The sequence below is a fragment of the Sturnus vulgaris genome, chromosome 1 (genome assembly GCF_052056855.1).
Source record: "Sturnus vulgaris isolate bStuVul1 chromosome 1, bStuVul1.hap1, whole genome shotgun sequence".
Classification (NCBI taxonomy): domain Eukaryota; kingdom Metazoa; phylum Chordata; class Aves; order Passeriformes; family Sturnidae; genus Sturnus; species Sturnus vulgaris.
This window is the reverse complement of record NC_142243.1, coordinates 29,690,243-29,717,170: the sequence shown is the minus strand read 5'-3', so window position 1 is coordinate 29,717,170 and position 26,928 is coordinate 29,690,243. Positions and strand designations below refer to the sequence as shown.

The 26,928-nt window shown below is 34.8% G+C and overlaps 1 protein-coding gene across 3 annotated transcripts in view; it reads left to right on the top strand.

Moving 5' to 3' along the window:
- Positions 1-24,854, top strand: part of SNX13 (sorting nexin 13) — a 65,198-nt gene extending 40,344 nt beyond the window's left edge. The window contains exons 12-25 of one of the 3 annotated variants that reach the window (XR_015802787.1): positions 123-316; positions 1,360-1,464; positions 2,849-2,981; positions 3,708-3,745; positions 7,865-7,934; positions 10,482-10,654; positions 13,033-13,140; positions 13,857-13,967; positions 15,264-15,425; positions 16,619-16,690; positions 17,564-17,709; positions 19,486-19,554; positions 20,670-20,799; positions 21,288-21,428. Coding sequence is in view for 2 of the 3 variants with exons in the window: in XM_014894396.2 (XP_014749882.2) it covers positions 123-316; positions 1,360-1,464; positions 2,849-2,981; positions 3,708-3,745; positions 7,865-7,934; positions 10,482-10,654; positions 13,033-13,140; positions 13,857-13,967; positions 15,264-15,425; positions 16,619-16,690; positions 17,564-17,709; positions 19,486-19,554; positions 20,687-20,799; positions 21,288-21,535 (1,742 nt within the window). In the remaining variant the exon portion in view is untranslated. Of the gene's footprint in view, positions 1-122; positions 317-1,359; positions 1,465-2,848; positions 2,982-3,707; positions 3,746-7,864; positions 7,935-10,481; positions 10,655-13,032; positions 13,141-13,856; positions 13,968-15,263; positions 15,426-16,618; positions 16,691-17,563; positions 17,710-19,485; positions 19,555-20,669; positions 20,800-21,287 lie in introns of all 3 variants that reach the window. The other 2 variants (XM_014894396.2, XM_014894397.2) reach the window with 2 other exon arrangements.
- Positions 24,855-26,928: the final 2,074 nt, after the last annotated feature.

Genomic DNA, 26,928 nt, shown 5'->3' with positions numbered 1-26,928 from the left:
ATTGATTCTATATGGTAAGTATTCCAGATGTATAACCAGATCCTGTTGTTCCATATGTGGTCAACATCATAGAGAATTCCTATTCCAAGATGCAAACAGTAACTAAGGTCTGTTTTCTGTAGATTACATGCAGCAAACTGGTGGCCAAGCACATCTGTTTTTCTGGATGACAGTGGAAGGATACAGGGTTACAGCACAGCAACAGCTGGAGGTACTTCAAAGTCGGCAGAAAGATGGAAAACATCAGACTAATCAAACGAAGGGTCTATTAAGAGCAGCTGCATTTGGAGTTTATGAGCAATATTTATCAGAAAAGGTAGGAATAACTTAATTCTGCAGTTTGGTGTTTATTCTTTGTACTGATACTTCCTTAACATAGTTATGGGTAAGTTAATGTGAAATGGTTGTTATGTAGCACAAGTTGCTTACATGTTTTCATTTAAGCTATTCCTTGTGTATCTTCTCTCTCTCATGTTAAGCAGTAAGGAAGTCTTCCTCTTTTGTGTTCCCCCTCATTTAAAAAGGCTCATGTTGCCATAGACTGCCCTGGCAGATGCACTGAATGTGTTCCTCAGAAATTGACTTTCTAGAATACACAAACTAGAGACAATATAAAGACAGAATTAAAAAGTGTCTCTCTGCATATGCTATCCTTTTCCTTCCTTTTATTCTGCCCTCTACCCTTTCCTGCCCCTTAAGAAGTGTTATTAAAAGATGGAACTGAGTATTTGTCCAAACTTGGACTGAGATTGGATTATCAAATGAAATAGCTTCCTGTGCCTCTCTACAATTGTCTGTGTAAATTGCTGAAATAGCACCATTGGGTATCTTTCAATAGGCAGCAAGGATTCCTCTGTGGAAGAAACTGCTCATCAAATTGTATTGACAAGCATCTTTGTTCTGAATTTGTGTGTACATAAAAATCACCTCTCACTCGGAAATGGGCAGTTGACAATCTGTTAGCCTTTCCTCAGATGTTTTAGGACTTCATCCTATTGCTTTTTTATTGGCTTGTTCTTTATTTCTGAATCTAAATATTTTTCATAAATAAATAAAAACTGTTTATAAGTCTGAGTAAATCTGATTTAGATACTGCTTCAAAATGTATGTATAAATTGTTTTTGATGCAATTCCTAGTGTTTAATACTGAAACTTCCAAGTTTTAATACAAACTCTGAACTTAATTTTGGGAGTGGAGGGGATCTGACTCCTCTTTTATGTTCTAGACAGTTACAGAGATATTTGTGAAGAAGAAATTTAGTTTACTTAGAGAGTTGCAGTATTGCATTGGATTTTATTTGTTTAAGTAGAACTTTCTTATTTTTATGCTGCAAAAGTTGATTTAGATCTCTATGACAGGCATCTCCAAGAGTTCATATTGATGACAACTTAGTAGCAAAACTTGCAGAAACACTGAACCATGAGGATCCAACACCTGAAATCTTTGATGACATTCAGAGAAAGGTATACTCTACTTGTCCTTCATTTCATAAGAACTGTTAATGTTATGGAGTATAAAACAAAATTACAGATGGTAAAAAAGAAGGAAGTCGAATATCTAAACCCTAAAACCTGTCTAAAATTGTCAACTTTTTCTTTGCCATTTGTTAGCCCATGGATTTCAAAGCAGTAGACAGAGTAGGTGTCCTTCCTGTATGAATCTAAATATGAAACACAGCTTAGAATTATTATGTTTTTATTTGTTTTAATGCACTAATTTAAGAAAAATGTCATGAGTAGACTGATACATACAGTTTTTGTTCAGTTTTACTTCTCTTTTTCAAGGATGAATGTAATGGTCCCATATTAAATCCTATAGCTGCTCCCAGAAATTAGTTTGGTCCATTTCTGCTGTGAAGCACTCAGAAGCAGCAAGTACTGAAGAAAAAAACAGTATATTTACTACCAGCATGTGTAGACTTTATCACTCAAGTCTAATATATGTATTTAAAAATGAAAAGTGAATTATTAATATTCTGGCAATAACTTACCCAGTCTGAAATGTTTTTATTTTAGAACATTACTTCGATGTTCTCATTCATGCTACAAATCAGTGATATGAGCTGTAGTATTTAGAATCACATTATTGTACTTGGGACTCCCATTTAAGACTAATTAAGGACCTTGTGAAATCTGGGCTTGTGAATTCTGCTGAAGAGCATAAATTTCCCATATGTTACAAAAGAAATGAACTTCCTCAAACCTACATGAATTGGGTTTTTTTCTATTCTTACTAGATGACAGTACTTGAACAGTGGTCCATGGGGAAAAAAAAAATCATTAAAATATTCTAGAGTTGACATGAGTATCCAAACACTATGAATTAATTCCTGCTATGTATGGATACTTATGTGTATATGTATATATACTGTATAGGCTGTGAAGGTAAATTGTTTAAGGTAGTGTGGTTAAATCTTTGTGAGCTATGGCTACATTGTGTTGGCTAAACTAGAAATTGTCACAAAGGTCACATATGGTGTCTTCCCTCCCCATCTTTCCCTCTTCTCACCTCTTGCCCTATGTGTTTGCAGTTCTACATTTATAGTTTATCCACAAAGAGTGACTGAGATAATCCTTTATGAAATGGATAAAGACCAAATAGGTTTATACTGCAATTGGAAGGGTTAAGAGCAGAGGACAAAAGCTTTCACAGCTATTGTGCTACTTCCCTTCCTAGATGTGCCTGTCTGACTAGTTAGATATTTTCTGATAAAAAAGAGACCTTAAGAGTAAGTCAGAGACATGTATGCACAGGTACTTCTTGTTCAAGTAGAATTTATGAACACTAGTCTGATTAGTTAAAAAATGCAATAAGTATTTCTGAAGTTGGCATTTTTGTTTCAATAAGGTGTATGAGTTGATGCTGCGAGATGAGAGGTTCTACCCTTCCTTCAAGCAGAATGTGCTGTATGTGCGTATGTTAGCTGAGCTGGATATGCTGAAGGATCCCAGTTTCAGAGGATCAGATGATGGTGAAGGAGGTGAGCTCTGTATCTCTAAAGGGTATTTCCTGGCACCATTCTTTTCTCTGCTTTAAAATGAAATTAAAAAATTATCCATGTTGTTTTTAGGAAATTAAATCCTCCTGTGATGTCTCTGATCTTTAAGTTAATTTTCTTCCTTGTACTTTTGTGTGTAGATTGTTCTGGGACTCACATAGGGTTTTCACCGTAGTAAGTTTATTAATCTTACATAAATTCTTGTCAGGTCTTGGTAACTAGTTTGTCACTGAAATAAGTATGTAATTCTTCCATTCTACTTTTTTCTTGAAAATATTTAAAACTCTTCAATATGTTGGGTTCTTTTAATACATAACTATACTCCTCTCTGGAAATAGAAATTGAAAGTACACAGGAGATGTGGTTTTTTAAAGCAAATAAAATCATTGTGCCTGTTAACTGAAGTACAAATCCATTGGAAATTGTTTTCACTGTTAAACTAGCTCCTTAACAAACCATGTGGGGATATAAACTTAAAAAAATGTTATCCGAAGTGTTTATTTAGAATCTTTTTAAACTAACGTTTCTTTAAGTATCTTTACTGGAAATTTGAAACACTTGCATGTTGCATGCAGTATTTTTCCCAGTGCCACAGTTCTCCTTCATTTTCCATAATGTTTTTTGGATGCATTTTATTTATGTGTGGCCCTACAATGGGGGAAAATCTTCTAATCTGGTTTTTCCCTTCCTTTTCCTCACTGCTCCCAGAATCTTTTAATGGATCTCCTACTGGCAGCATAAATCTGGTAAGTGCTTGGATTTTTTTTCAATTGTTTTTTGTCCTCAACAGTAGAGAAAGTGTGATAAACTATTTTAACTTAATGTACATTACAGATTTTAACTTCACTGCAGTTGAATTTCTGAAAAAGTTTTTGAATCAAATTGAAACGCACAAGGTATTAATTACTATGTAAGATAATACTCTTTTTTGTATTTTCCCATGTTTAATGAAATTTTACATCGTTTCTCACAGAAACAGTTAATACATGGAAAGCATATATTCTTATCCCTATTTGTTTTTCTTAAATAGATATAGATCTGGAGTTACATAATAATAGGTGAAAATAAATCCTCTGAAACAGAAATTTCAAAGGATTAATGTAAAATGAGGCATTTAATTGCATTTCTGTTGGTTGATTTTTTTTCATTAGGACTTGATTTGGAAACATTAAAGTATCTGGAGTTTATTCCAGACACGAGTCTTTGTTTTTTTAATCTGTCCAATTTCAAGTTCAATTTTAATTTTTTAAGTGATTCTTGTGTCAGTTTATCAAAGCCTTTTCTTTGTTAAATGAGTGTACCTAAACCAAAAATGCAAATACAGTTATTTAAAAAGGAAAAATCATAAAAAGGTTAATATATATCGTCCCCATCTTTCTGCAGACAGTCAGCCACAAAGTATGCAAGATTCACTTGGGCATATGAGACTATGTTTCCAAACCTTTTAGTTTCATGAAGGTGTACATAGAGATTTACAATCTCCATGAAATTTCCTGGATTATGTGGTGCCTGGGCCCTTCTAGTTTGTTCTTGGAAGGTGCTGGTCATGCTTGCATGCAAAGGAATGAGTGTTTTCTAAAGGAATACATGTAACATTAATGTAAATGTGTGGGAGTTGGTTGTATATGGGGTTTGTTTTTTTGTAGATTTTGGATGTTTTTTTAATATATTTTAATATTTTTAATATATTTCCTGTTATTTTCGTGTTGTTGACATTTTGAAATGTAAAAAAAAGGGGAGGTGTTTAGCTGATACAATTTATGCAAACTGGTAGATGTAGAAGAAAAACTTAATTTGGCCGTATTTTTTCGCAAGAGCCTTTTAACTGACTAATCTCTTAAAAAGACCTTTCAAATATCTTTTAAGTACTTTCTAATGTTGTGAGATACCAGAGTTATGTTTTATGGATGAGGATTTGTCATTGTGGTGGCTTATCTGGCTAGTGGTTATCTGCTGCTTCGTTTCAAGTGACTTTCCATGCTAAGTTAGAAAGTTCTAAAGTCTTTATCAAGCACTGTTGCAGTGCAAATAGGTATTTGCATGGGAGTTTTCCAAGAATTGATTTTGTTTTTGCTGTGACAAGGGTATTTATAGGATACTACATTTATTATAAAGAGTTAGGAACATTTTAGGAGAAATACATAAGTAAATTTCTCTTTATGCAGAACTGCTTGTACTTTTCTGTAGTCCATATTGTTCAGGATGTTCAGTGCTTTTACAGGTGTTCGAATACTGGTAGATTAGTTTTTGCTGGCTGAATTCCATGTCAAGAGTAAATTTCTATACACATAGTTTAGCTCCCTTGTGTTAGTCTGTTACATAAGAAAAATAGGCCTTGGAAAGGTTACTTCAAAGGTCGAAGAATTTCTGTACTTGCAGCTAATGACAATGTATTAAATAAGATTGGGTTGTGATGTGATATTTTTAGGTTTTTAATTAACTTGTGTTCCTGTGAATATATCTCATGGCAAGGATATTAGCTCATATTAAATGTCTGTCTGTTTGTGTTATCTGTTCAGGTTTCAGCCTTTTAATTTACTTGTATTAATAGTTGCTGTATAGTGCCTTGCTACAGCAGCTGAGTGTTTCCTAAAGTTTCTATTAAAAAATAAACTGTCTGCAGTTCATACTTTCACTGGAATAATTTGTAAGAGAGGCTCAAAGCTGTTTTTGAGAAAAATTGCTTTACAAAAATATCTTAATTTCTGCCTTTTGATTTGATACATTAATCTACTCTTTCAAATCAGTGGTTCACATTTGGGGAGTATAAAATAATTGCTAATGTTTATAGACTCTTGCAGATTTCCATTAAAGGATCTATAATGAGACATTTGTATTGAGTAAATAGAAGGAGTTACTCAGATGTTCCAAGACCTTGAAGGGCAGCAGAAGTGGCTGGCTTGAACTTTTCCCAGTCATTTGCAAATGTCAGCTTGAACCCCACTCAGTAATCTCAGAGAAATTTGAACTTGGGTGACAGTGAAGGGAAGCAGGAAAAAAAGAATCATGCCTTTAAAAAAATTTAACAGTACCTCCATGTCAGTATTTTGTAGCACACAAAGCATTTGAGCAGTTGGCAGTTACTTGTCTTCTCTTATCACATTCCTTCCATCGTATTGGTAATCAAATCCTAGAAGCTTTCAGAACATGAAGCACTTTATCCAAGCTTCCAGAAATGTCTTGTGTTAGCCATTCTCAGGTGATACTCTACTCCTACATTGAACACTGCAGGATAGAGCAGAACACCTGACAGGGTCATGGCTGTCCAAGAGACTTGCTCAAGAGTGGGCTAAGTCAGAGTGTTGTGTCCAACAGTGACTGAAAACAAGCATAAAGATAAAAGGAACAGCCCACTTATGGTGATACTTTACCAGAATAACTCTCCAGCATCCAGTAACTTATAGATTCTTGAGGTAAAGATGTCTGCTGTCAAAATATTTTTGCATAACTTCATCTGTTCTACCGTTTAACAGATGTAAACTTCTAGCACTGTAGCATGTAGTGGCAAAACAGATTTCCCCAGAAGGGCTTTTCTTTCTTCTACCTTTTCTCAGTCTGGGACCTTAGTACTACAAGTCTACAAGCATATAATTCAGGAGACTCCCTACTGCAACACGTTATTCAGACACTTTTAAGCTGCCTTTTATTCGATATCTAGACTTAATAACAGAAATGTTATTTTCCTTGCCTTCAGTAGTAGACATTTAGGCAGAGACTGATTGAGGTGGTTGAGGCAGAAAAGAGCCATTTCTTGTAGAGAACTAGAGAAGGAAGGAATGGAGTACTATGTTGGGATATGGAGTTGATACTAAGATGGAGAAGGGGCAACAGCAGAGTCTTTAAATAATTCATGTTTAAGTCCAGCCTATCTTTTGATTGTAGTCTCGTATATTGTTTTATGTTTAAAGAAACAGATTTAGAAAGTGAATTGATGTAGGTAGAGGTTTTAGTTTGGTAACTTTTTGTGGTAAGTCGCTATTAAACTGGCTTGCTTAAATTATAAAAGGTAGCAGATAGCAATATTCATTCTGAATGAATTCTACTTAGGTAGCTCCAACTGTATTTTTTTTTCCAACCTGGTAATTTAAGGTTAGGATGCATAGTGGCCCATCCTCTATTTCTTTCAGTTGCATATGCAAGTCTTTCAACAGTCTTGAAGAGCTTTATTATGCTAAATCTTAGTAATCAGATGTATTCATTTTAACTAAAAACAGAGCTTCTCTAAAAGACCCATTAGACTTCTTTTGATCCCAGTAATTATTAAATATGGAAACACAACATATCTCAGCTGAGGATGTACCTGTTCCTTTTTTACGACAGAAAATATTCCTGAGCAAAATGTTGACTGGATTTTTTTTTTTATAAAAAGCAGAAAACCTTCCAGTTTCTACTGCTGTGTAACATTTGTGCAGTGTGTAAAGATGTTTGAGAGAAAACAGAATGCTATGAAGGTAAAAGCCAAAAGACCTGTTACACATTATCTGTATCTCCCCAGATGTTTGAGAGATTTTTCTGGTTTTGTTTTTCTTTTTCCAGTGCTCAGTAAAAGACCATTTTTAGCTGTACTTCCATTAGAGTTGAGATATCAAATTGAAGTGGCAAATGTGTTTGATGAAATATGAGTGGTCACAAAACTGTGTGAAAATGATGGGGGAAATGAAAGGCCCTACACTGTGCAAAAGAATGGCTTTGGTAACTAGGTAGTATAAACACCTGCATTGTTACAGTGCACTAAGCTTTTAGTATACTGAACTGAAAGTTTGAAAATTAAATAGATTAATCAAAACACTTCTCAAATACAATATATTTCTGATCTTATTCTTCTTTTCCCATTTTTTCTCCTACATTATCTCCCCACCCTGCAGTCCTTAGATGACCTTTCAAATGTCCCTTCTGATGAGACAGTTCAGCTCCATGCATACATCTCAGATACTGGTAAGTGAATTTATGATGTCTGCTTACTTTTTTTCCACCATTTATTTTGAGTTTTGTAATATTACAGGCCCTTGAAATCCTGATTGTCTCATTTCTTGGCCTCATAAAACATTTGAATTCATATTTTCCATTAAGTCCTTTTGGAAGTCTTTACAGTATTTATTCTGTAGGTCACAGACTATATATCTGTTCTTAAAAAGTGATTTAATTTGTATTGCTTATGGTATTACTATAATTTTTACTACTTTTATCTCTGGAGAATCATTCATTAAACTTACTATTGAGTAGAATTTATTTTAGCAATTATTTAAAGAAATTCTGAAAGCCATCTCTCTTTCTAGTCACAGAATTCCAATTCTTGACTCTCTCATTTTCTTAGTAGACTATTTTTCCCTTATTCTTTGTGCTTCCTTACTGACTTAGCTTAGTTTAAGGGAGTGACTTCTGTCCTTATTGTGGTGGCATTTTTGGTTATCTTTTAAAAAAACTTTACCTAGAAAGAAATCATTTTTCTTTATTGCATGAAAGTAAATAACAAAAAAAATCTCAGCTATTATTTGCAAATACTCTATGACTCTATGACTCTAAATGACATTGCATTGGGTAATTAAATTGTGAAGTGATCTTCAGATACATTTTGGTAGATTTTACAATGCAATGTGGTTTTAAATCTATGCATTTATGTCGTGGACATATGCTGTCAGCAAGCATTCAGCTACTTTACATTTTAATTAAACCCATTCCAACTCAGTGTGAGGGCAGTGTGCAATCCAAGTGTCATGGTAGTCAGTCCTTAGGGAAAGGGGAAAATGAGCTGAAAGTTAAGAATCAAATTCTGCTTTTTTTTTTTAATGACGTGTGGTACTTTTTTTCTGAATTAAACTTAGAAGTTTCATCATTCTGACCTAGGGAAAAAAAGGTAAACTTAGAACCACATAAATTGTAAAATTTCTAATCTTGGGGGTAGCATTTATTCACAATTACCAGTCTGACTCTGAATACATAATGCTGCAGTTGTAGGAGATCTGTACAGGTTTGTATTGCAAGATAGTATTGAACTGTGTCTGTGAGCAGGTTCTTTTCCTCACCTGGTTACTGTCCTTTACTGTGCTTGAGGGTTATATACAGACAGGATTATCTCTGTGTGTTTCAGGATTCACACTGTCTTGGGTTGCAAAATAAATACTAATTAAGAGGCTATGATATAAGAAGCAGCAGGACAACTTCTTTCTTTTTCTGCCTGAAGTGGTTCTGAAGATGCCACTTAGCAGTGCCCCTGGGATGTGGTCTGGTGGCTGCAGGGCCAAGTGGTTAATGTGAGTGTAGAGAACAGGGCTTGAGTAGCATTTGTGGGGCTGGGGGTTCCTGGCTCCGCTCTCTGGGCAGTCTTTTGGAACCATCCTGACTGCTGCTCATTCCCCTGGGGGTTTAGCACTCAACTTCTGCACCTCTTCTAGAGGGTGGATGGCAAAGATGATACTCTGTGCCTACTCTTCACCTTTCTAGCGTGTAATTCTAGCATTGGCAGCAGCACTATCCTACAGGTGCTCCCTGCCTGCTTAGACAAAAGCATTTTACTTCAGAGAAATCAAGACTGTGAAAATACTTCGGAGGATGGAATTGATGATTTCTCAGGAGAATTGTATTTTATGCGGTGTGGATGCATAGAAAAATTCAGAGACCTTGATTAAAAATATTTTCATCTAGCCACTGGAAAACTGTAGGTACTGGATATTGGCTCAATACTTAGAAATACAACATGCTGCCAATTTAAATGGTGTTCAGTGTAAACACTTGGTTCTAGGTTATTCTCTAAATAAAATGAAAGGTTTTGAAACAAACCATACTGGGAAAATTCTGTGATGGAGGAATATCCAAGAAGACTTAAATATTTAATGGAGATGAAAAAGATGTTTGCTTCTATTTCAGATAGCTCTTTTCATTTATCAATTGACTTTTCCATATAATGTGTGTCTGTACATGCAGAGAGCACATTATATATGTATATACACGTCTATATATAGTTGACTAAAATAGCATGGGGAGTGTTTTTTATCTTAGAGTTAATAGCAAACTGCTGAGTTAATAACAAACTACTGATGCCAATAACAAAATTGAATGCTTGCAGCTTGCAGTCCCTGTCTTGTATTTATAGACTTTTTTGATGGGCAGACTTTTGCAATGCGATTAGACTACTTTGCAGACTGGAATTTCTTTCACTCCCATCTTGAGTTCTTTAAGTTTAAATATTTTTTTTTAAAGATCTATTTACTATTTAAAAGGTGAACATTTTTTTGTTTATGTTTTGCATGTCATTGAAATCTGTCTAGCTTTAAAGCTGCTTAATCTCTATTTAACTTTATGTACTAAGTTTTGGAGGGTATCATACAGTGTTTAAGTTAAAGGGATAGTTTGGTCTTCTGCTTGCATGTCCATTTTTGTCTTTCAAGTCTGTCATTCCAGACATTTCTTCACTTCACATTTGTGTCCTTTCGTCTTCCTTCTTTCTGTTTGTTCCTTTTTTATTTTTGTTTTGAAAACTACTAGTCTATGCTGACTCTGACCCATATGCTGTGGCAGGAGTGTGTAACGACCACGGCAAGACGTACGCCCTGTACGCCATCACCGTCCACCGGCGAAATGCAAACAGCGAGGAGATGTGGAAAACGTATCGGCGCTACAGTGACTTCCATGACTTCCACATGAGGATCACTGAGCAGGTAACCGACCTCATGAGAATCTTTATAGGTGCACGTGTCTCTAGATTAATAACAGATCATTATATGATTGCTCTATGGAAATGAATGGAACTTAGAAAGTCTCCCTCCTCTTTCCACACTGCTTAATTTTGCTTTAAATCTTGGTGTGGAAGTGCTGTTGGTCTCTGAGAGAGTTAGTTATATTTGTCACAAAGATAAGGAAATAAAAGCTGAGGTTGGGAAATAGGTATTTAGGTTTTAAGTGAGTGTTAAGAATTGGTGAGGTCCCAAAAGGGAGAGCTGGTAACACTTCACTATACTACTAGCAATCTGCCTTTTACTGCTGTACTTATATTCTCAGACTCTTAAGACTCCTAAAATGAAAGAAGGAAGAAATAGAGAATTGTAATTCACCAGCTGGTACTAAGTAGAACCTACTGACATGAAAGAAGGACAAAAACACAGTGCTTTTAAACCAAACCTTTGGAGAAGTCAGATTTGACTCATAACCTTTGAACTACTAAGAAGTGTCAGTTTATATCCCTTTTCTCTGTTATTGAGAGTCATAGAGAACAAATTCTGTGCTGATAAGTAAGCATTTTAAAGTTAGAGCAGTAATAAAAATTGACAAGGCTTTACTAAAAAGCAAGCATGTTGAATATTTGGATTAATTATAAATGAATCCGACTTTCCTTTGAATTTCTGATGATCTTATTTGAAATACCAATTTTTTGTACTCCTTCAAATTAATTTTTTAAAAAATTAATTCAGTGTTTTGAAGAATCCTGGATCTTAGAGTGAATTAACATTCTACTGATATGGGACAGTCATTTAAAACTAAGTTAATATTAACTGAATAGAAATAAATGGCAAAAGATGTCCCAAAATGTGAAAGCTCAACATTTCTGGTTTCTAAGTGTGATTGAATTTACAGAGACTAAAAATATTACCTTAGGGCACTAAGATTGAAAAAAGTAAACAGATTTCTGTGATTCGTTGTGGCATCTCAGATGTTCCCAACAGTTTTGCTTTGTCTTGACAATAAAATAGACATTCTTACTGTCTTGTGTGCTTGTCTGAGACATTTTTATTGACATGTTAAGGGTAAAAGTTAGAATCATTGAGATTAATAAGAAGGGCAGAGACTATTTTGCAGAGAAAATAGATAGTTGATCCAAAATGGAATTGAAGTTAGCTGTTCAAATACCTGAGTTTTTTTTTTTTTTCCTTAGAGCACTGAATAGATTCACACCAGTTCCTTTAGTCAGTCATGTAATAAATACCATTTGAAGTAGATACCTGTATTTAAAGTAGAGGCTGTTAGCTGCTTACATTGCTTCTGCTTAGATATAAGAGTCCCAATGTACACTAGACCATCTTCTGTTCAGTTATTTTCCCTTACGACCTACTTGCAAGGGAATGGAATTTGTAAATTTGTAAAGAGCTATTCTTTGGTGCTTCCTACAGCCCATAAATTTTATATGAGCTTTGTGGCCTTCCAAAGTTTAATGATGCAAGAAGAGATCTTGCAGGATCTTGAATGGAATCCATATCTTTAAATCTGTAATGTTGTGGTCTTTTTTAGAGGAAAAGGATGCAACCTGTTTTCAGATTGTTTCTTAAAGCCCTTATACTGTATGTTTCTCTCTTTACCACCTTAAGGATGTTATTTACAGGAAGTCTGGATTCTGTATGGGGATAGTCCTGATTCTTCAAATTTTCTTCTTGTCACTTTTTAATTTTTTGTACATTTTACCAAATATATTCAGCCTTGTTAAGTGTTAGGGCTTCTTCTTTTCCTTCTGCTTCCATGGGACTGCCATTCTTCCTGCAAAACTAGATCAGAATACATGGCAACCAGTTCCAATCACTGCCATTACCTGGACAAAAGGCACAGATCATGACATATAGAGCATGTTGTGATAACCTACGTGTAAACTGGCTGCTGCCATCTCTCCAGGGAGAAAAGCTTAATTCTTTCCTTAATAGGCTTGATCAAGATAGGAGAGGAAAGAGATTTGAGAAAGATTTATAAGTTCTCTTGAAAATACAAGTTCTGCTTATGTAGTCTCATAATCCTAGTAACTTCATTCCAAATAATAATGATAAATTTCGAGCCTAAGCCTTTTGCACACTCTATTGGTTTGTATTTCAAAAGAGAATTTCACAAGAAATTAAATTTTACCTTGACCCCTAGCCTCCTGGGAGTTTTCATGCATTTGTTCTTGCCAGCATACCTCTCACTTTAGCTTCTCTGAGGATTCTGAGTTCCAGGCATGATGCAGAATTCTTTTTGTCAGGTGTTAGATGGTATATAAGAATAGGTGAATAAAATGTCCTTATATGAAGACTTGAAACTCTTGAAAATAGAACAAAAAAATCTTCTCTTTTTTTTCTAGTTTGAAAACCTTGCAAATATACTAAAACTTCCTGGCAAAAAAACATTTAACAATATGGACAGAGAGTTTTTGGAAAAGAGGAAAAAAGATTTGAATGCTTATTTGCAGGTAAGCTGTTATTGTATTTTTTTAGTCCTGTGCTTGGAATTATTTTTTTGGAGGTAGCTTGCCTTTGTGATTTCTTCTTTTGTAAAAGGAAAAAGAAGAGCTGTGTTGTAGTTGTTATGCAAAACTAAATAATATACCATAAAAATTTGATACTGTCTCATAAGTTTGCATTTTCTTTGGTGTTTTGGTTTATTCTCAGCCAGTTCTGTCACAGCTTTTCTGGGCTGATGACGTTCCAGGTATGTTTATGCCTTTGATCTTCTCCTGCTGACATGTTTGTGGTCACTTTCTCTTGTGCTGCTGCGGCACCCACTCCAGCAGTGTAGCAAACCACACAGTTCCTCTGTTCAGATAAGGCCTGTATCAGCCATAACAAAAGAATTCAGTTGTCTTTCTTCAAAGGGACCTTCTGGTCATTTAGCACTAAAATATATTGACCAAGTCAATGAACATGTTAACAGTAAACAATCAAGATGAGTAAAACACTGTGAAATGACAGTTTGATGATAAAGGTGTATATTTTTCTGTGAGATGCTATGATTACCATTGTGGTTAAAATCATGGTAATTATTAAGAAGCCCGCTGTTTCCATCTTGAGACTAGTGTAGTGGTGGAATAATACTTAGGAATGAAAAAATACATTGCTAGATGTGATGTCTTTGATTGTGTCTTGTTCATTGTATATTAAAATAACTTTTAAAAATTATTTTACTCAGCTCTTGTTAAATCCTGAAATGATGAAAGCTTCTCCAGCTTTAGCCCATTATGTGTATGACTTCCTGGAGAATAAAGCCTACAGCAAAGGGAAGGGAGATTTTGCACGGAAGGTAAGAATGTTTTGTACAGTCAAGGGAACTTTAGAGCATTCATTCATGCAATGATTGCATTAAACAGACATGTTAAACTGATAATAAAGAGATATATAGCACTTTGAAAGCAGCTTGCAAATGAGTTGCTTTTAAACTTTCAGTGGCCAAGTATCTGAGGACATACAGAACCAAAGAATTAGCATTTTTATAATAGGTAAATCTATTTGTATGACAAGAAAATAAAATTTTGAAATTGAATGCAGTGAATTGCACTGAGCCTACTACTCTAAAAGTGTGTTTGTTGCAAGTTGCTTTCTGTCAGACATCTGTGATTTTTTTTCGTGATCTTATTCCTTCTGATTTCTCTTTTCAGTTCTTTACACTGTATTTGCTGCTGTTACCATGCTTTCCACTCTTCAGCCGAAAACACAATATGCATTTCCCTTCAAAAGCACCTGTTAATGTATTTAGGTGTAACCATACAGAGTCATTGGTCAAGGGCAGAGCTCTGAGCTCTGCATCCTTTTTGTTAAGCCACCAGAACTGCCTTCAGACAAGTGGTTCTTTGTTCAGTTGACTGGTTTGTTTGAGCATCTGCTTTGCAAATGTAGCCATTGCTAAAGTTTAAGTGATTTAGATATAAAAAGCATCTGAAACTCTATTGTCACCTCAAGTTACTGTCCTGCCTATATTCCTTAAATAATTAACAGTGAAATAGTTAAATATTTATCAAGGTTTATATAATCACTAAAATGTATTTTCCAGCTTACAAGTTTCTTTATAAGCATAACTTTTTAAAGGGCATCACTCTGGTATTTGTGCCTCTGTTTGGACTGAGAGTACATCCTGAAAGAAAAATTGTTACAGTTTCTGTGGAACTACTTCATGTTTTTAATTTATACTTGCCTTGATACATACTATTCCAGTGCTGTTTAGAAGAGGCATGTTGCAAAGATGAAGAGTTGAAAGCAGAATTGAAACATCTGGAAGTAGAAAGCTTGGAAGGGAGAAATGGTATTGAATGGAGAAGAAAAGGAAACTAAATTTAAGCTAAGAAAAGCCAAGGGATGGGAAGTGGAAATGACTCAGGAAAACATCTGTTGAAAGATGTAAATAGCTGCAGTAGGGCTGTAACAAATGAGAAATATAAATGGAAATAAAATTAAAACTGTATTCTGCATTCTGTAATGAATTAAGTAATTTGAGCTGTTCTTTTATATTGTTCTCTGGAACAGTGCCATTCTTCTCATAGTGTATTAATATGCTGGTGTCCTCATAGATCATACAATTCTGGTTAAACATCTTCCCCTTCAGATGGACACATTTGTAAATCCACTGCGTAACTCTATGAGAAATGTATCAAATGCAGTCAAGTCTATCCCTGACAGCCTGGCAGAGGGAATGACTAAAATGTCAGACAACATGGGTAAAATGTCAGAGAGACTGGGACAAGACATAAAGCAATCATTTTTCAAGGTAAGAAAATACTGGTGGTTAATACATACTAGCAAATTAACAGAAGAGTCACTATTGACTGAAGCTAATGTTATATAGAAGAGTCAAGTCATTAAACAGAAGCCGAATCTATTTTGTACTTGCACTTTTTAATAAGGTTCAGCAGACATTTTACTACAAAAATGGAGGTCTTTGCTATTGAGTAACCTGTTTTAAAATGGCATCTACAAACTGCTACAGCTCTCCTTTACTTCATTCAGTGAACTAACTTGAGAAGAACATGAGATTCATGGCTTTTCTTATTTTTTAACCAACCATTCTCAATCAGCTAATTTCCTGCATCTGCTGTTTTTATTAGGGAAAAAAAATTATTTTGAAACTCAAAATAAGGAGATAGCCTCTTTTCTGCTTATTCCTTGCTGAATTCTTCTTTAAATTAAATGTTTTTTCTGTCTTTCACACCATCTTCCCTTATCTCTTACATTCATCAAATATACTTTAGACGTGAGGAATGGTAGCATGATATGCAATCTGGAAGTCCTATGAAAATTATTATCTTCAGAGCATGTTCATCTTCCCTTTGTTTGTCTGGTCTTCTTCTTCTTTGTGTAGCTGTAAGGTCTGTGGTCAGGATTGTTCCACTTTGTGCTACCAAAGCAGTTATATATGGCAGATGTAGAACAGCAACTGAGATTAGTGAATTAACCCTTAAATCATGAAAGGCAATAATAAATTGGGCCCTGGGGTATATGTGAGGTTTTTTTAATTACTTGCAGGGTAAAATGACTATCTCTGGACTTTCTCATTGCTAGTAACTTCCCGGTGTGTGACTAACAATATATTTGCAGTTGTACTCAATGGGAAGCCAGGGAGTAGGCAGGAGTTAAGATGAGGAAGAAATACCAAAAGAAATATCAGTCTCATAAGAGTTTTTAGGTGTTTTTTCAGTTGAAGCATTAGGCACTTGATAAATTAGATGCGGATTGTCTTAAAGGTGTTGGTAATTTTACTAGTTATATAGAAATGTATACAGACTTGATTTTTGGTTTTGGAAGGTGAAAGAGTTGCTGTGTATTTATCCATGTTAGTTTGCAGTTACTTTTGACCAAATGTTGTTTTATATTTTCATAAACAAACTTCTTATGATTTTTTTTTCTGATTTATTCACACTCTAAAGTATTTTTCCATCTTTAACATTGCCTTTTTTAATGTAGGTGCCGCCTCTGATGCAGAAAACTTATTCAGATCCTGACCATTGCCGTGTTGCAGCACCAATTGATGACAACGTGAGTCTGACGTGTCCTTTCAAAATTGACACCTCTAAAACCAAACAAATTAGTGACTTATTATCCATTGAGCTACACTTTTATTGTTTCCTGACACTCTACCAGGCACTTCAAAACAGTTCTAAGGTTTTTAAAAAGAAATTTTCATGCTTCCTTTTAAAATTAACATTTTTGCTTGCACTGAAATGGTTTGACACAAGTGGAGTAACTGTGAAGAGTGCATGTACTACTGTTTCTGTGTTTTATGGTTGAGGGTTTCATTTTTTTGTTTTTTTTCCTCTTCTCCCTCCAACATGTTTTTTGTAGGCCAATCTGTGTAATGTTATCTGCTAAAAAGAATAAAATTATGATCCTTCTCTTAATCTTCAAGCATAAAAGCACTGGATAGTCATGCAGGTTACAGTGATGTCTAAAGAAAGAGCAGTTCATTACAGTGAAATGTCGCTGTTTTTTAATGTGCATAAGAAAATGGTGCCCAAGAAAAGCTCCTTCCCGAGTTTTTGTGTAAGGCAGTTGGAAGCACAGCAACCAAGGAAGAGGTCAGGGATGGGGTCTCTCTTTAGGCCATATTTACATGCATTAATTTTATTCAACTTCTGTAATAACTGTTGACTTTTGAAATAGCTGCTTCTTCTTGCAATATTTTAAAAATTCAGTGTATCTGGTTTTAAATTTAATTTTCAGTCCTTCTTTGCTACTAATGGTGTTATAGAAGATTTAAGGAAGATTTCATATTACAGTGAAATACAGAGTAAAGTGTTTGTCATTGTTATGCTTATACTGAAGTATTTGACACATGAAGTAGCTTCAGAAACTGTAGCTTTCTTGAACTGAAATAAAAGTTGACTGTGTATTCTTTTACTTGGTGGTCAGGTGGATGACAATATTCCGCTGAGAGTAATGCTCCTCCTTATGGATGAAGTCTTTGATTTAAAGGAGAGAAATCAGTGGTTAAGAAGAAATATAAAAAATCTGCTTCAGCAACTTATTAGAGCAACATATGGTGACACAATTAACAGGTACTGTTTTTCTTATATAGAGCAATCATGTGAGTGATGCTGTATAGTCTCTGTCTATACATCCTTCTTGGTATTACTAAATTATTGTGGTTTAAATCTGCATGCATTCCTCTTTAAAGAAAATCAATAAACTGAGTGCAAATGTGGTGTAAAACAGAGATAAACACAAAGCATTATTGAAAAAAAATTCCAGTAACTCTTACATACCAGAGAACTTAAAAAGAGCTTTCACAAGTTCACGTTTCTGTGAATGTTACTTAATATTTATGCTTTTTGCCCTGTTTTACCACTATACCATTTTTTATTAATATTATTTATTACTTTCTGTACTATTTCCCCTTACATCTCTTTAATGCCACAAATGATACACTGGCACTTTCAAATTATGTCGACTATACTGAGTTGCTGTGTTAAGTTTTTGTTCTCACAGTTTAAAGATGGAAGTGGGAAAGGATAAGGACTCTAATGGGGTCTGTTTTGGCTGCTCCATGTTCTTTGTAATTCATATGTACACTTATTAATGCAAAGCCAGTTAATAGTGATAATTAAGCAATGTTTCTTGCCCTCGGCTTAGAAATGCACCGTTTCCAGGCTTGCCTTCTAATAATTTGTTTCTGAAATTTGAAGACATATAAAGAGCAACAACAACAAATTCTAGATACAGGTTTAGAGCTGCATTGTTACTTTCGATTTAGTGCCATGAATCAAAAACTTAATTTGTAGATTGTGAGAAGTAGCTTCCTGTTACATTTTTTCAGGACATTCCTTACTGTATCATTTCTTTTTACCCTTCACAATTATATTTGTAATGTTTGCATCATCACTGTTAAACATACAGACTTGTGGTAGCAGTAATGATGCAACCATGTGATAAAATAGTACTGGATTTTTCTCAAATAATTCCTTATGGCCAGTTGAAAACTGTCTTGAGAACTGTACTTCCAAGAACATGCTGCCCTGTTGAACATCTCTGTATACTTTTTTCTGTTTTCAGATTGTAGTATGAGCATCAGAGTTTGTGCACAGGCTGCTGCTTCCTTATTGCAGAGATGGCTGTAGTGAAGTACTAATTTGCTTCTGCAATTAGAGCCATTTCAGATACTCATGGCTTTCTCTGGTCAGCAGTCATACCTTGTCTGGTCAAGTTCTTAGGATTTAATGGCATTCTGCAGAAAAATTGCCTTTTTCTGTTTCTTAGAAAATTAAATTCAAATTGTGGTTAGGGAAACAGTCCGGGGGTTGTGGTGATACACCACAATGATGCTTGTATAATTTCTGTAAGCACCCTAGATTTGGATATAAAGCTGTATGTGTGGATTGGTGAACGAATACCTGATAAATGATCAGTCTGTATCTCCTATTAAGGATTGTAAAGTAACTGTACACATTGCAGCAAGTATTTTGAGATTCTGAGTAGGTCCTTTGCTTATAGAAGCAGAACTTGAGTGCTCCATGTAGAGCAGAAGAGGAATGCTCTACAAGCACACCAGTTCTCATGCTGATGAGAGATGCAACAGCAGCTTTGCAGCCAACTTCATTATCATGTATTTACCCAAAAAGAAAAAAGCTGTACCTTCAGAGAGTGATCAGTGAGCTTAGGTTTCTATCTTGAGAATCAGTGTTTGCCTTCCTATTGTGCCGTATTATAGAACCTACTTACAGAGTTGGAGAAAGCTGAAATTATACTTTGTTTGCCCTAGAATGCTCTTTAAAATGCTTCACTTATGGGTTCTCTACTTTAAAAATTAAACAAGAGACTTGTTGCTTTGATTTTAGAAAAATAGTTGATCATGTTGATTGGATGACATCTCCTGAGCAAGTAGCAGATGCAGTGAAACGCTTCAGGTATGTCTTTTATCACAGATGTTAAATATGAAGTAATTGATGTCTAATATCTATATGTCTTCCTATTCTTCTTACATGAGGAAATTATTATCATTATCAGAGTACAGTTGTATCATACACTGCTTTTTACTCATGTTAAGTGAGAGAAAGCAATTGTCATGCAGAAAAGAGTATTTTAAGTTTTTTCTTCTACCTTAAAAACTTCCTTGTTAACCAGTCTAGAAGAGCTAGAGTACAGATATACTTAGAAATCGCATCATTTATCACTGTAGTGATGTAATGTTTGTCTTGTTTGTCTTGATGAAGGCATGTAGGTGCCTTGCTTTTAAAGGCAAACAATTAGTGCTAAAAGAGCCCTAGCTCTGAGATAATGTTTCACTTTGGATAGATACAATGAAACTGAAGTCTGAATTTGAAACTATCCATGTCCTAAAAGTTTTAATGGCTTCTACATCAGTGTTCAGAAAATGTTACTTTTTTCTTTCCCTGTAGTTTGGGGTTTTTTTTGTTGGTCTGAAAGTCAAGAGTAGGGTCATGTGTTCTCTCAGGGTCATACTTTACAAGTGTACTGTTATTCTTTGATTGAACTGTAAGAATGTGTACTTTTTACTCAGAAAAATAATTGTTTATCACTGAGGCAAAATAGCTTATTAGAGGCATATCTTTTGCACTGGACTTTCTACTACACTGAAGCTATTTCTTCTCATGTTTAGCTTGTTGAAAGGCTAACTGCTAGTGTCAAAATTTTGATGAAGCAATTAATAGACCTAGAATTCTAGTAGCAATAAAGCCTGGTAAAAGCAAGGCTTAGGTTTATTTTATGTAAGAACTATGTGGTATTTGAATGGTTTTGATTTGTATTATTTTATTAAACTTTCATTTCTTCTGATTCCTTTACTAAAAAAGTATATGGTAGCTACTGATAGGTTGAGTGTATTGTACAACTTGGTTTTGATTTTCTTAATCTTCATCAGTCTTCATTTTTTTTCCTCTTCTGATATTTGAAGTGTGTCTTAGCTTTTGTGCAAATTACTTTCTTGTATTTATTTTATGAGATAGCCCTAAGAGATTTAAAAGAACTTTTCACTTGATAAAATATTAATGTATTTTGACAGATTTGCTTTTATTACAGAGACGCTTTTTGGCCCAATGGCATTTTAGCAGAAGCAGTTCCCCGAAGGGACAAAGCTATTAGAATGAGAACAAGAGTGGCAGGGAAAACCAAATTGCTGGAGGTAATGCCAGGTAAGCGAGACTGGGATTAAAGCCTAATAACCCATACCATATATTGTTACTGAAATTGATGTCAGTGTTCTTGCTGATTGTTTTAAGTTCTGAAAAGAAACGTTGATATATGAATTGATAAAATTGATGATACTAAATGTTGATATTTAAAGAAAAAGTTTTCTAACTATTAAAGTATTGGACATTTTCTTGTGTACTATAAGTAATTCTCTTACAGCCAACCCAGTATTAAGTTTCTAGGGGATTAAGTTGTGCCTGAAATAGGTATCTTCTAAAACAGTAAGATTTTTTGCAAACATGGTTTCCACATATGTAGGATAAGAGTGAACTAATTTTCAGAAACATTCTCTTCTGTAAGAGAACTTTTAGTTTGTATAGAGGCACTGTTACCTCGAATTTCAGGTTACATATTAATATTCAGTTTAAGTTTGTTGTTAACATGGAAGTAGAATTTAGCTTAAACTTCTGTGTGACTTCTATTTTTGTAGATGAACTGAAGCACATCATAGGCGCTGAGACTACACGGAAAGGCATTCTTCGGGTCTTCGAAATGTTCCAGCATAGTCAGCTGAATAAGAGAATGGTGTACGTGTTTCTGGAGAGATTCCTAGAAACCTTATTTCCACAAAATAAGTTCCCTGAGCTGTTCAACAAACTGCATTCAAGGTCAAAGCAAATGCAGAGATATAAGCAGAGACTACACTCTACTCAAGCGCCTTCCTTACAGAAAAGGTGACACTTCAAATCCATTAAGCTGGTGTTTGTTTGTCCAGGATTAATTACTTGGGCAGATTCTCTGGGGCTTCAAACTCACATGCCGTCATTTCTGCACCAGTCTTCTAGTGTCACATATTAGATTATTAATGCATCTGTAAGACCTGTGGATCTTCTCATCTTCACTTGTAATTCAACCACTACCAGATTGGTTTGTGTGTCTTAAATGATTTGGTGCATCTTCATGCAACATTGAGAAGAAAACTGGCCCAGTATATCAGAATGCTGATCCTTTCCGTTCCTGAGTCAATGTTTTGCCAGCAATGCAAAGAGCCAGACTGTTCAAGTAAAGCACAACTATGGTGATACAATTGAAGAAAAGGGTGTTCTGGCACTGGGAGATAGTGCAATGTGTGAGAGTCAGGTGGAATTGTTCGACATTACAAGTGTTGAGGCTCTGTAGGGCTATTTTAACATTCCTGTAAAGGCTGAGTTAACCAGAAAAGCAGTCTGTGGAATAGCAGGTTCATAGGAGTGGGGAGAAATAGCTATAGCCCCATCATAAAAGTACATTTATTGAATAAAAGTGGAGGTAAGGTGGCTTTTATGCCACATTTGCATCACCTTTCATATTTCAAAAATTAAACTAACCTTATATCAAATGGGGGTTTTAGTAAAAGCGGTAGAAACAAACCCTGTATTCTGATTATTCTGTAGCTTTAAGGGCCATATGCTGCTCTTACAGCACCTGGCATACATTTTGCATGTAACTTCAGTGGAGAAGGAGCATCATATTTATGTTCAATCAGTCTGTTGGAACATAAGCAGATAGTTGTAGAAGGAGAGGGATATATATTTCAAAGAGGATAGATACTGTGTTAGAAGATGAGGAAATTGCACTAAGACACAGTTTACACACAACTCCCCACTAAAATCTGGAGCATTTTTGGGATGTGAAAGAACTATGTCCTACTTAATTGAAAGATTCTTCACCTTTTAGTGTGTAAGCTTCATATGGAAAAATGTTAGAATTACTTGGTTCCTCACAGGTAAAAGATCTCATTAGTCATATGCAAACACTTGGAAATTTCTGAATGCATCTCAGTGTATATATGAAAATAAAAAGGAAATAAAACAACAATATTTTTTTAAATAATTTTTTTATTTTTTGCATAGTGTAAAATTTTAATAAAAATTTGACATCAAGGCCCCACATCCATCTGTTTAGTTTCATTGAAGAAGTTTTGTCTGATTAAAAATACGGTAACATCTGAATAATCCTGTTTGGCCACAGCATATCTCAGTTTATGTTTTCTTTTTTATAGTCCCTGACTGAGCACTGCTATCTTGAGTGAATAGAAGGTAATCTTTTACCGTCCCTTTTTATTTCTGAACACTAAACACAGGGTAAAATACAGTCATGGATAAGGATCCCAAGGATCCTTGTTGTAATTTGTGTCTTAATGGGAGCAAATGGTCCTTTTATGCAAGAGAGAAATAGACCTTTGATGAAAGTGTTCTGAGACAAGACAGAAGGCTCTCAAAGGACCTCGTTAAATTGACTGACACCTCTATATAGATAATTTTTCTCATGGACTCTATTAATGAAATGTAGCCTTTTATCATACTACTTAATGATGATCATATTGTACTGTTAACATTCTCATACAGTATGCATGGGCTCAAGTGCACTTGTTTTTTTCTTTATTGCAGAACTAAATGCTGTAAATTAAATCCCTTTCTTTTGTAATCCCTAATAAGACAACTTGGTAAATATAGAACACCTCTCCCTTCCTCTCTGCAGGTTCTGTAGAAGTGTGACAGTTAAATGCTTTTGAATTTAACAAAACTCTTGAGTTCTCTGTGAAGTAATCATCATAGCCAGCTCCTATTGTTTACATGCCTGTATCTTCCTCTGATGTCAGAGTGCTCAAGCATAACTGATATCTGACTGATGAAAGATCATTCAGCAGTTGTTGTAGGTGATACAGTAGATATCTCATTTATCCTACCAAATCTAATTTATGTATTTTAAGTCACTGAATTTGTTAAGCAGTATGAAAGTGGGAAGTTCAAATACTGTTTTGTCAAATCTGTGGAACCTTTTATCTATCTGTAGGTACCATGAAAAATTTCAAGGGATAGTGATAATATACAAATTCGGCTCTTTTTTTTTTTTTTTTTTTTTTTGTTATCTGGTACATTTCTGTACAAAAATAAAATAATATCTCTAGGAATGTGAAATAAACATAATACACCTTGCTTATTAATAATTTTACTTAATGAATTTATTACATATACCTATACACACATTTATATATGCATGTGTGCATATGTATATATGTATTGAAGTTTTGTCTTCTGTATTTAATTACAGAATGTGGCTTCCTAATTCAGTGGTGCCTGTTGGCTGGCAAGAACCATCAGAAATGAGTACTTTTTGTTAAAGCGAGTTTGTATGTATCTTTATTTAAAAGGTTTTCCTGTTGACAATTTGAAGTACCCACGCTGTCAACCCATGCAGCCTGTTATCCTAGGAAGTCTCCAAAACTGAATGTTAATCTACAGCACTTAAGTGTCTGGGTGTATCTTCTGGCCTTTAGTGCTGTGACTGGCCGCTGAAAATTGTGCCACTGTCAACAAATGCACTTGTTTTAGCCTTAATTCTTTTTAAGAGAAAACGAGCAATTGAATTTTTCATTTGGTTCATCCTTAAGCTTGTGCTGCTGGTGTTTGCTAGAACTAAACAGTAAATTTTAAGTGCTACCAGAATGTGTACCAAAATGAAACTATATAAATTCCACAATCTAAATTTTAATTTTGTGCAATATTTTCATTTAATGCATGTGTATTTGAATAGCTGTAAAATAAATGAATTTTTAATGTTCTGAAGTCTAGGTTAAAAATGTTTTCTCAGGTGAACAATTCTGCATTCTGTTGTTACCTTAGTTTATTTAAGGACTTGTTTTAAAAGTCTAACTTGTTACCTTGTTACTCATATGTTAATTCCTTTGTTCTCAATGATCCTTGCTCTCCTGAGCAAAGCTCATATATTACAAGGGAAGAATCTGAAGAACACATCTCATAAACTCATAGAGCTGTTATAAATTACTTGTGCATATCATTGTACAGTAAGTGTCAGCTGTGTGCCTAATTGTTCTATTGATGCTTTTCCCCTCCCTTCCCCCTCCTCTCGTTTCTGTAACAAAGAATGAACATGAAATGGGCTGCCATGGTCACTTCTACTGAATGGCAGAGGACTCTGAATTTTTTTTGGAGTTTGCATTTATGTTCTGTCCAATAGAAAGCTAAAAAATTACACTAATAAAGTATTAACAGGATTAGTATGAGTCTCCATTTATTTTTCAAACAACTTTCTCACTAGCAGGTACGAAAGGTTGCTAAAGATAAAACTATTGTTATTTAAATTGAACAACCATTCTTTGATTTTTTCTTAACATTTTATAAACTGGATTTCCTTCTAACAAATTAATTTCCACATTCATTTTTGACCACTGTTTGCAGAGAGTCCTGTATTTTAAAAAGAAGCTAAAACAATGGGATTTTATGATGTTGGAGGGGTTTATATTGCAGTTTTTTAAGGTCTTTGGCCTTTTCCCTCCGGGTTTATTTTTGCAGCAGCTGGGTCTACCATGGGATCACAATTGTTACCCTTGATATGTTTATTCCAGCTGTTTCACATTCATCAAAAAGATGTCCTGAGCTACAGAGATGTTAGTTCCTTGACCCTTGGGTAAAGTGTTTACCACTTTCTCTTGCTACAGGATACAGACACATATCAGGAATTTTGCTAGCTGATTGGAAGTTCTTCTTTGTTGAACCTGTTATCCTAGGGTAATTTCATGGCAAAAATACACTCCATAATAAGCTTATTTTAAAAAAGTCCTTAAAATATCTGCCCTCTGCTAGCTGAGGCTTATATGTGTCTGTGGCTTATTTAAATCTTCAGTCTATCAGATTATTTAATTTTGGTTTTGATATCTAATGCAGTGTGAATGCTGAAGTTTTTGTGGAGTTTAGTAGGCATCAGTATTCCTTGACATATCTACAAATTCCATAATTTATCTCTAGGAAGAAGAGAAATTATGTCATGGAGACAATTAGTTCACTTTCGTTATGTATTTCAAAAGAAATTAAGCTTTATTAAACACTTGGAACATGTACGCCACTACGTGTGTCCCTCCCCAAAATACACTTGACTACTTTTGTATTCAGATGTCTCAAATAACTGTTTCCCAGTTATTTGAGATATTTGCCATGTCTCTGAATTACTATGGCATGTTGGACTTGGGATAATCTGCGTGGATCAGTTAAATAATTTGATACCTTGGTCAGCAAAGGCTAACTGGAATTCTCATTTGGCATATTAGAATTGGACTAGTCTGCAAATTAATTCTGAAGTTGGGTTTAACTAGAGAACGAGATTATATTAAATTTGTTGGCAATCGAGATGTACTAAATGGAAATAAGGAATGTAGATTTTGACTTTTTTTTTCTAATCATAACACTTAGAAACATGAGTCCAGAGTAGTCTTTAGAGGTTTTTGTGCTGAATTTTCTCAGCTTGAGCTCTGGAAACATGTTAATTCTGAATTAAATTGGGAGATAGTGATGAAATTTTCTATTACCAGCTTTTGGGAGTTTTAGGTGAGAGATTATCAAAATTATATGAATTGGGAACATTCTTCTTTATCTGAAGCATGTGGAATAGGGTTCTGCAAGTTACTGGATAATTCCATGCACAGAATGGCCAGAACTTTCACTTATTTTGTTCTTTTTCTTATAATAGCCAGCCTGTATTAGGGTAAGTACAAAACTTTGCGGATGTCATCTCCCCTACAGGTTTGTTATTTTTCAGTGTGACAGTGAAGTTGGAATTTGATTATTAAAGGCAATGTTTTTGTCATCAAGAACTTCATACAAAGCATTCCTTTATAGTATGTTTAAAAAATTGGTTTCACATCTTACTCAATTTTATGTTATCTATGTTGATTTAAAACACTGGCTTCCCATTAATCCCAAACATCATTTCTGCAAATAAACAAGACTTATGTCTAATGTAAAAACACGGGTATCTGGGGGAAGAAAGGGATAGGACCTTCATGCAATGTTCTTCTGTCTTGTAGGATTGTATCAGTGGAAAAGTGAACCTGGGGTGTCATGCGTTTGGAAATTCACCAGTTTTGCTGACTTTGTGCAGTGCCATGTAAAGGAAACATGGACTCATGGTTCTCCTGGGGATCTCATGGAAAATATTTTAGTTGTTTTTTTTTTATTGCTTGTGGGTTCCAAGTGTTGCTGAGGCTAGTGGTGAGCAGTTGTGATAAATGGCTCTGAATGGATTGGAGCCTCACTGTTCCACTTATGAGGGAAGTGCAGCCTGTAGAAATGTTT